Raw genomic sequence first — 11,086 nt, forward strand, 5'->3', positions numbered from 1 at the left:
ACCAATTAAATAACGCAGTTTTGGAGTACCTGATTTTAAAGCTGATATTGTGAGTGTTATGTCTTAATTACAGAGATACATTTGATGAATAGGCATTTTTAAATGATCTGCCTGTGTATAAACAGCTGTAGATGATACACGTACAATCACAAGCATCTCCTATTGCCACAGGTGATGTCTCTCAGCAGAGTGAGGCGTTTCCCAGAGGCTCTTACTAGAATGCACGTTGTATCTCTACATGTGTGAGCTTACCTCTTTAAGCTTAAAGGTGACCCAGTCTTTAATCTTGGCAGCCTTCTCCTCAATATTTTTTGCCTCCTGGGCTCTGACTAAGATCTGTAGTCAGAGAAAACAGGGATTATTGCAACCTACATTTTATGAACATAAATGGACATTTCTGGTCTTTATCTGCTCCGTCCATACCTGTTTTTCCAGCTGCACCTCTAATATCTTTATCACGGCATCTTTTTCTTGAACCCGATTGGTCAGGTCTTGATACCTTCTGTACAACGAACTCTCCGTTTCGCTGGTTTGTATGTTTGCAGACTTCAACTTTTCTTCCATGACGTGGATCTGAAAATGCATAATTAGAGGAGTGAGAAAAGAAAGCTTAAATTTGCATGGTCCGCTTAGTTTTGACGGGCACCAGAAGGAAACACTTTTGCCAACTCTGACAAGAAGAATCTGTCTAGGCCCTCAGGTATTTCTTGTTTTTAAAGAAAGGGCACCATTAAATTACCACCTACAGAAAACACCTGGAAGACCAGTAATGACAGCAAATGGGAGATTAAAAACAACAGCTAAAGAGACAGAGAATGAAGGATGTGCACTGTCGGAGGTTTCCTATCCTTTGGTGAAGCCCCATCAAAGGTTGACTCCTTCTTACTGGTTAAGAGTCCACAAAAAAGTCCACAACATCCAAAGGACTAAGTGACTTTTTGACAAACAGTTTAGCTGTTTAAAACCTGTGAGATTATACGATGGCTTGTCAGGGCGCAACTCTAACTTTCTGACTGTAACGGCAATATTTTAAATATCAATAAGGCAACAATTACTAAAAATGTATTTAGTTTGGGGTGCACCTTTTACAGTTTGCTGTCCCTATTTATGTATATGGTAAAAAGTGGTTGCCGAATTGGTTGCCAATTTCTCAAAATGGTTGTCAGTGCAACTTGACAACTGTTACTGTCGAGCCCTGATGTTTTTCTTGCCCTGTTGGACTGTAGTTGGTTGATGTTGTGGAGTTATCCTTCAATATGTCCCAAGATGTAAAAGCTGTATAGGGGGAGAAGTGCTTCTCGACCTGTTTCTCAGCACTCTCAGCCCGCTGGTCAGCCTCGGTCACCCTCTGCTCCAGCTCCAGCATCTGGAAAAGAGAGACAAAAGAGGTTACTGTGGTTTTTAACACATCAAACATCAGCTAATCTTCAGGAGTTACATCTAATTTAAGGAAAGAAACCCTCCCCCCCTCCCCACAGACCAGAACGACAGGTTCTGGCAAGACACATCCCATAACCTGCCACAAAAGGCCCGATTAGACAGATAGACCACCAAGCCAGACGACTACACAAACACACACCGACACACTTTTAATCCTTGTTGCCATAGGGAAGACATTTAAAAGATTAATATAATGGGAGGCTTTAACTAGGAACACATTCCTAATTACAAAAAATCTTGTAGCAATAAAAGTGGATGAGAGAGAGAAAGATGAAAATATGAAATCGGTGCGAAGGAAAGACGGTCAAGCATCAGCCAGTCGGAGAAGAAGGAGCAGCACAGGAAGGATAGTCTTCTGTAAAAATCAAATAACTGACTGTTGAACACGGAGCGGCGCTTTAAGCAGAAGGGCACGGAGGCCCTGAGAGGAGGCTGAACATCTTCTTACCGCTGGTCAAACAACAGCGTGCTAGAAGAATGCTACTACGCGTGTGTGCACAAGCTTACGTCACCTTCTGTGCAAGCATGCACACTCATGCTTTCAAAGGCAAACACTGCAACTACGCACACATCTGCAAGTACCCTCTCTCTCAGCAACACACACACACACACACACACACACACACACACACACACACACACAGTTCAACATAGGACTCCCTTTCTTCTGAGTTCAGTGACCCAGGTGAAAGAAGAACACACATACTAATGGATTCACTCTGCTTGAGAGATGCATTCAAATTCCTCCCGTCATCTTTGTTTCCCTTCCCTTTGTTTCTTTCTCGCCTCTCGTCAGCTCCATAAAAAAGGCCCCCTTGATTCCCAGAATCCACCACTCGCAGCATTTGAACGCTTCCTCGGGGCCAGATTAACACTCAATGAAGCCAGAGCGAACGTGGACAGTTGGTGGTTGGATGACTCCTCACCTCCAGGTCCATAGGCAAGCACTTCAGGTGAGTATAAAGTAAGTAAGAAGTCACAATGTAGAACAGATGGGAGAGACGGTCATCAGCCGCCTATATCATTGGTTTGCAACCGATTTTTAGGAGGTAACCACACAGCCCTGTCAGATGATCTCATTCCAGCTAACGATTTGAACTCTAAATTATCCATTATTTTTTGCTCCGTTTAGCTGTTTTGCTGTTTTTAGCCGTTTAGACTTCTTTGCTTGCTTGCAAACATATCTTTATGAACTAACTGCAGCAGGTTGTGTTCAGGTTACAGCTGACTCAAAATGCAAATTCAGATTTTATAGTAAAAATGGAAATTTTTATGTTTTCAAATTAGCTGGGCTACTTCCAGCTACCCCTGGTTGGGAATATGGGTGACCTGATGGTGACAGACTATCAGATATGGACAGACTGTATCTGTCCGTCTGTTTACAGCAGAGTCCAACTGTTGAGGCCTTAGTTGCTGAGCAGGCGTGAGACAACTATGTCTGCAATCCAGCATCTGTCAGGCCACAGTGCAACTCACCAGCTCCTGCTGCTGAGAAGGCTGAAAATGAGCGAGGCGGGAGTCATGTTTCCTAAAGCTTTGTATTAGCAGTTTGACTTGCATCTATCACAGGCTTAAAGATCTCCTCATGTATTTTTCTTACTGTCAACAAATCTATATTTTTTTTGCTTTTATTGTGTTTTCTTTTTCATTGTATTACATTTTTTTATTGTTTTATCTATTTACTGTCTTTCTTTTGTTTGGCTTTCTGTTGTTGTATTGCATCCTTATTATATTATATTCTGCTTTCACAATGCTTTCGCTGTCAAATCACTTTGTAAACTCAGTTTTTGAAGGTGTTATATAAATTGAGTAATTATCAATATCATTATAAATAAAGTTGTAATCATTACTGTAGTTTATTTGTTACCTGGATCCGTAAATAATCAATAGAGCACCACAAAAAGTCTCCAACAAATTCATTCTTGTTTGCTAAAAACCACAGTGTCCCGCTGGGAAGTTATTTAGCCATTCATAAAAATGAAAGCATACATCTGTGACCCATTTTTAAAGATTTTAAATCTTCATTAGAAATGAATGGGCTTAGGGCTGAGAGTCACAGACATCCTGGAAAGAGGTGAGACACACTAATGCCTTGTTGGTTTTGGTCCTTTTCATGGGATTTACTGACTGAAACAAAAACATAGAACATCACCAGCCTCATCTTTCACTTTATGCCTCTTAACAAAAAAAACATTATTAAATATTTAACTTTGTTTCTGCATAATAATCTTAGTATGGATTCCAGAGGGACTAAAAATATGGAGATAAGATGAGAGCCGGCTACAGACAACAGATCATCTGCTCCAGAGACAGCGAACAGATCCGTCACAGCCAAACAACTGTTCCCTGTCAGAAACTAAATATCAATTCATTGAGTGCTCTGGACGTTAATCATTAACCGTTGAGCCCAGCTGATGGTTAGCAATGACTACAGCTCAATCTGATGGACAGATCACGCAGAAGAGAAAGAAGACTAGAGACGAGTATGACGATACTATGATGACTAAGGCCTCAGTGATTATCTATTGAATCCACTTTAATCATTAAATATATATGGAGACAAATAACAGAAAGCTGATAAAGCGGTTATTAAAAAACGAACTAAAACACAAGACAAAAATCATAAAACCTCACAAGAAATCCAGCTCTAAACTTTTCCTAAAACATAAATAAGAAAAACCTTATAATGAAAAGCAGATTAAGACAGTTGAACTACTAATGAGAAGCTGATCCAAACAAATCCTCTCACCAAAATAAATGTTTATACACACACACACACACATGAACCTGGCGACCTTTCTGCAGACTGAGTCAAACAGCAGTGTTTTGCTCCTCAAGACACGTGAGCGTTATGGAGGAGATTCATCCAATGTGCCCAATATTAGATGATCCAAGCAATGGAAGGAAACCTTAACGTGGAAAAACAATCCAATAAAAGAAATCCTCTGTACAAGTTATTGATTCACTGGATGTTTTGATTTGGTACTGTACGGGGACTAAAATGTTTGAGGCCAAATTATTTATTTCTAATTATAAAGTTGTTTCTGTGTCACCTTTCCAGTTCTTTCTGCATGAAGACGTTTCTGTTTTTTTTGGTCCACCAGCTGACCGCCGTCGTTTGCACTTTTCCAATCCACAGTAAAAACTCTTAAATGGAGAACTTGCCTGTTAAACTCCTCACAAGGCATATGGGGCATCTCCTTCCCTCTCTTCTCCCTAGCTCACACACTCAGCCTCTGGGGGGGATCAATGCCATGTCACAGGCACCCACCTCAACTTGTTTTTCCTTTTTTTTCTCCTCCCCCATGTTTTTCCATAGCAAAGTGGGTCAATGCGTTAAACACTCCTAACTTGGCAAAAGAGGAGATGAAGATCGCGAAGCAGACTTTCCAAACAGTAATAACATGACGCCATCGTAGTCACTCAGCAAACCCCCCCCCCTCCCCTCCCCCCCAACTGAAAAAAACACAGTCAGCAGCACGGGCCTCCACTTAAACCCCGCTCAGCGCTGTGTGTCTTTGTGTGAGTGTGTGTCAGAGTGTGTATGCATGTGTGTGTGTGTGTATGAGAGAAGGAGTGAAAGAAAAACTTAGAGATTAATTAGCCTATTTTCTAGCCAAATGCCCAAAAGAGAACATTTAACAAAACTCGACCTCCCCTCTATTTTTGGCATCATGGCTGAAATGAAAAGCTAACATGTGTATGATCAAACACTGCGTTTGTACAAGTGTGCATGTGTGAATGTGGGTACCACTTCCTAATAAGGTAGGCACGTTGTAACTATGTCTGTATTGGTGGTTAAGGGATGAGGCTGGCATTATTAGATATGTTTCTTACTGTCAACAGATCCTGACAAAAGACCAGAACCAGCAATGCGTTAGCAATCAATCCACCTACTGTATCATTACATGCTGACTTCCACACTGACACACACTAAGCCCCGAGCCTGTTCTGTCCTTCTGAAGACGGCCATCTTTAAAAGCAGCTCACACATATACTATCATTTAAAAAAGGGCTGAGTAAGCCTGCACAGTTCTGATTGGTTGATCGCTTCTCCAATCGGTTGAAACCGGCCATCAATGAGCACAAAACCAGACTTATTGACATTGTACATATCTGTCATAGTGTTTCTGATCATATCCTTTTCATATTTGTATTTTTTGTATTAAGATTTTTCATCTTAATCATCATCTGAAGAACCTACTTGGCAATAAATCTGATTCTGGTTTGACTTGATGAACAAAACGGAGACATGCGAGATGAGTTAGAGATGTGTGACCTGGCTACATGTTCATCTTGATGACGGGAAAGTCAGCCACTGCAATGATGTGGCCCTTGGATGTAAAACAATGGAGCTCTAAAGCACAAAGGAATAAGCAACATTATTTTAGCTAAACAGACCACTTGTTTGTAGGATCAACTGTTAGTTTTGTGGGATTGCTGGCAATAAGAAAAATGTATTTGATCACGAGACGTATCCTTTCATGAATCATTTTGTAATGTTTTACAGATAGGCAATAAGAAAGAGGAACTTTTAATGACTTAATGTTAGTAAGTGTGTGTGTGTGTGTGTTGTTTGGGATCTCACAGACTGGCTGGAGGTCTGACAGAACCTGACAGAGGACACAGCAGGGAGTCATCCTGCTCTTATCAGACGCATGGGTTATGTTTGGATTGTAAACATCCTGTTGACAGACTGAACGAACCACTCGCGCACTCCAGAATTAGAGATGAAGCAGAAAGCGAACCACAGTGACACTCCAAACAAAAGCAGCTTCGAGCCATTTGAGTCCATAAAAGACGGCAACTCGTAAAGCTGCAGAAGAGAACCATCTGAAGACTGCAGAAAGGTCGAGACAGGAGAACCGTTTTTCACTCACTCCTCGCTCTAATCCAAACACTTCCACTCTTTTACCAACAACTCTTCAGAATGGAGCTGAATCTCCCGATGACAGCTGATTACTTTACAAAGTGTCTGGTAGTCAGGCTTTACAACAGCCACCGCTTCACCAGCATTTGGCCGGCGGACGGCGGTTATTCCCCCCCCGGCCTGAGAGGAAGCACCAGCAGTGATGAGTTAAATGTTAAATATTCATCTTGGCTGAAACTGTATCCAGCCTCTGATGACACGGAATGAGTAGAGCAACTGTTTACCAAATAAAATGAATAATCTCATCTGTCTTTGTGCACACACATAAACAAACAGTCATCCAAACCTGTGTTTCTAACTGATTCACTTGCTTTAATTGTATCTTCGTGCATAAAACAGTTAAAAACACTGCCAGGAGAAGAGGATGACGAGGATGAGGCAGAGAGATCTGCACATTGTTTTGCAAAATAATCCACGCCACAAGATATTTGGACCAGATGAGAGTGGACTCATTTCCGCAGGAGTTCGGCAGTTTCAACAGCCACAGATTCAGTTCATTTTACATTATTTGTGCCCAATCAGAGTCCGGTACAATCGTCAGCTCAGACATGTGACACATGCTGAAGTTAAAGATGATTAAATCGTACTCCAGGTCACTCTTATCTTTCTGTCCTTATCAAAGTGTTTCTGAACATTATACCCCATTAATTGAAGTGTTTTATGATAAACCTGCGAGGTGTACTGGTTGTTTGTTACAATGGCAACAAAGAGAGAGAGAGAGCTTTAAATGTGCAGGTCAATCTGTGTTCTGATCGTCAGCTCCAGTCTCAAGCTTTTGTTACCGTTTTTCTGATTAGTGGCTGAGCTCAGGTTTTGACCTGGACTCAGTACACTCTGGAAAAACTACATTTCCCATCTCTCTCGGGAACGTTGTCCTCATCCAGGAGAAGCTGGAGGTAGACTCCCTGAAAATGACATCTTGGCTGCTCTTCTTACACAGACTTGAGAGTTTTGAGGTAAGTCATAAATGACTCTCGTCATGATTGAGTTGCTGCAGCTACTCATAAATCAATTATTTGGTTTCAAACTGGTAATCGACTTTGGAATGCCCTCGTGGTTTTAGACCATGCGTGGTCTGCAGCGCCCCGGTTTGAGTCTGATAGGGGACATCTTCATCTACATATCTTTCCCAAATCTTGCCAGTTTAAATGATCAAGAAACAGTATTCTGATCAAGTTCCAGGTCAGATATATCGTGCATATTCCCTCTGACCTTCTTAGTTCGCTACACAACAGCAGTTTCTGGGTGTAAATATTTGGTAGGTGGTGTGCCAGTTGTGTGCCTGTTAATCTATTAATGCTTAAATCTCCACTTGGTAAGCACCTACATTATATATGCTTAGTTTGAACTCGTGAAGAGTTGCTGCATCTGACTCCAGAAGTAACCACGATGATTTTCTCTCTTACTTTCTCTGCCAGCAGCTCTCGGATTTTCCCGGCCTGGAGCCGGAACCTCAGCAGCTGCATCTCCAGAGCGATGCAGCGTTTCTGCCAATCCACGCTGGCCACTCTGACGTCTCCGGACCCGCCGCCGCTCTCCAGCACGTCGGCCATGGCGAGGATTCAGAGCTCTGCCTCTGGACTCGGACTGCACTGAAAGACAGAAAACACAAGTCTACTCATACACGCTTCATTAACAACTTGAATCTAAATATCTTTCTGTTTACGATTATGAGGCAGCAAATGACACACCAGCCCACACGGGATACATAAGGTAATCATGTGACTGTATTTCCTGAAGTAGTCCAGCTCCTCCTGCTTTCGTTTACAGCCCAAGAGCAGAGGAACGTGATTCAACCCTTATAAATGCTCTTTGTTGACCGCACTTCCCATGATTCAGGGAGGAAATGTGAGCAAAGCAACGATGAGTCCACAGCGACACGAGTCCAATGAAAGCTTCCTCTTACTTTCTGTGTTGCTCTGTGACGCGTAACCACAAGGAAAGCACATACACATTCACCTGAAACTAAACTCTTTCATCTGCAGTCTCTCCACATGCCCACACACACTGAACAAAACCTCAGCAGGGAGGCTCTGTGTCAGTGGGGGAGTTGGGTTCATGCGTGCCGGCTCCCAGGCCTGCCAGCTACAAAGCAGGTCAGCGCTCTGCTTTTTAGCCAAATTACCTACTAACCCATTCCCCCGGTCTCTCCCCACCCACAACTCCCTAGCCATGCAATCCCTTCTTAATTACAAGGCAAGAGTGAAACGGGATCCTGCGCAGCACAATAGTGTCTTTCTGCATGACAGTCCCATCACAGCTAGAGAGGGGGGGGGGGGGGGGCGTCAGCTCGCCTCAGCAAAGAAAGGAGGAAAGAATGTGTGAGAATGAATGGCCCGAGTGCTGAATGTGGGAAACTGGGGCTCTGAGGTTATTTTTACCTGAGGAGGATTGACTGGTGGTTATTTTTTCTCCGGGCCGATACTCATTCACAAAAGGTTAAGGTCCGACTGCGTTACTCAATACAAGTCTGATTATCTTGAGATAAAAGTAGCCGTAAACAATCAGCTTTGAGCCATGTGATGATTTGAGATTTTGCATTTCATTCAGGAAAAATGAAAATAGGTTCAAAAGGAGTTTGAAGTTAAAAAGTGAAGCATTATTCACAGACAGACTCAAAGTGCAGCCAGACACCGACAGCAGAACAGCAGACGTTCAAAGTCCGGCAACTATAGCTGCACCACGGCGCTCCCTGCAATTAGCATGCTCATAAATACAGGCTTAGCAAACAAATTACAGAAGTCTTGCATATGGAGGTTTCGCCAGCCGACCGCTGTAACCAGGCAAGGTTCATCTACCGACGTCTCTCACTCGCTCTCTCTCTCCGGGGGCAGAATGGAAGGGTATGAAGGTCAAGTAAAGCGGGACGCCAGCATGGGGAAGCGGAGAAATCAGGCCGCTAGAATAAGCCCTGCTGGGCCAATCAGGGACGGACGAGTCCAGGCCCTCCTCCAGGCCCTCCTCCAGGAGCTAAAACAGCTGGGTGCAAACAAGCCATTTAATGGTTAAACACTCTCTGCAACGCCATGCTAATTCTACCCGGGACAATTCCTTTAGCACTCGCTGCTTTTTTGAACATAAGGGGGGGTTGTTCAAACTGTGCCACAAACCCAACTGACTAATAAGCACTAAAGTTCAACTTTCTACTGAGAAGGATGAGGACGAAAGGCAACCAGAGGTTAAGAAAAGGTTCCTCTCTGCAACAATGAGGTCGTTCTCACCGTGTGTTTGGAAGTAACGGAGCTTTTGTTACTGTTAACATTTACACTAGAGTCATTTCCTCCTTTTGCATTGAGCTTAACCCTGTATTGTGGGACGGTTTATAGAAACGCAGAAGACAGTTTTCCACTGAGTCTACTGTGCGATCTGATTCTCTTCTGCAGCATCTCCTCTGTCTGACATATTACGCCAAAGCTGGAGATATTCAGGTGGGAGGAAGAGGAGGGGGGGGGGGCGAGCCAAGACAACAAAAAGAAGCCTTCCAGGATCTTCTGTTTGGTAACACCCGGGCCACCCAGAGTGTGAGGTGCATGATGGGAAGCCCAGAATGGTGACTCCTCTCCTGGCTGCAGACAGACACGGAGACCCTGGGTGCTTCTTTACTTCCATCTTAAGCTGCGAGAAATTTCACGCAGCCGCCGCCAGAGCAAACACTGGGGAGGACGACTGAATGGAAACGCCACCGCAACGATCCCAGCAGGGCCGATTCTACGGCTGCCATCGCCGTCAACTGCTTTCCATTGACTACGCTGACAGTTATATACTGCATTATTCCTCGGACTGAGTGAGATTCGATATCCGGCGAGGAGAGTTTTTGTCCAAAAATATGGAAGCTATCAGAGATTGTTATAACATTTTCAGGACGGGGACAGTGTGCGGTGTCTCTGTCAGGCTGTTGCAACAGCAGATTGCTTGACTGCACCTTTACTCAGAGGATGCAAGCAGCACAAGAACAGATCTCAAGTCAGTCCATCCATTGACTTCAACCACGTATTCAAACGCACACTCCCCGGGCCGGCCGTAACTCTTCAGCGCTTGCTTACCAGAAAACTCAGGCAGACACAGATGGAGATACACACTGAAATAGATTGGAAACAGACACATGTGCTAACACACACACACACACACACACACACACACCTACAGCACACTGACACACTGCTGAGCATGCAGCTGCGGTGATGTAAGCGATTAGGTGGTTCAGTGATATCATCCCCACCAGACGTTTCAAATCCTCGCTGTTGTTGTCTCTGCCGAGGTCCAACTTGGCTTCACCACGTTTACCCCCCCCCCCCCCCCGTCAAATAACTCCTATCAAACAGGAGCATGTGTGTAAATCTGGGTCAGTCGCTGCAGATTTGTGGCAGCGAGGCAGATCTCTGCGCGTACGAAAGCGGACAAAGACAAACTATCTGAGAGCACGAGGAGTCAAGTGTGGGGGTGTTAAATATTGCTTCATCTTCTCCGTCGGGGGCCCCGCATGTTTAACAAAGGGGACCTCTGTCGACTCCCATACGGTCAAGGAGGCCTGTTTAAATTAGTGCCTCACTATTTTGGTACAGCTGAGATGTATTCCTATAAATAAATGGGAGGAGGGGGGGAGGGAATCTCCAACGCACATTTCTTAACCTTTGACCCTTTTGTTGGAAAACAGGGAGGTTAATGTTATTTCACGCAAAAAGAGTGTTTATAAATAACAGCGTTCGCCCAACTTTT

General features: G+C 43.8%; 1 protein-coding gene across 1 annotated transcript in view; it reads right to left on the reverse strand.

The window, feature by feature from the left end:
- The window catches only part of plekhh1 (pleckstrin homology domain containing, family H (with MyTH4 domain) member 1), a 25,806-nt gene extending 17,188 nt beyond the window's left edge, over positions 1-8,618 (reverse strand). Inside the window, exons 1-4 of the mRNA XM_031847953.1 lie at positions 7,777-8,618; positions 1,304-1,366; positions 424-573; positions 253-336 (exon numbers count right to left, since the gene is read on the reverse strand). Of these exons, the coding sequence (XP_031703813.1) occupies positions 253-336; positions 424-573; positions 1,304-1,366; positions 7,777-7,923 (444 nt within the window). The 5' untranslated portion in view covers positions 7,924-8,618. The remainder of the gene's footprint in view (positions 1-252; positions 337-423; positions 574-1,303; positions 1,367-7,776) is intronic.
- Between the last annotated feature and the right edge of the window lie 2,468 nt (positions 8,619-11,086).

This window comes from Anarrhichthys ocellatus, unplaced genomic scaffold, assembly GCF_004355925.1.
Source record: "Anarrhichthys ocellatus isolate YVR2014 unplaced genomic scaffold, GSC_Weel_1.0 scaffold7, whole genome shotgun sequence".
In the NCBI taxonomy this organism is placed as follows: Eukaryota; Metazoa; Chordata; class Actinopteri; order Perciformes; family Anarhichadidae; genus Anarrhichthys; species Anarrhichthys ocellatus.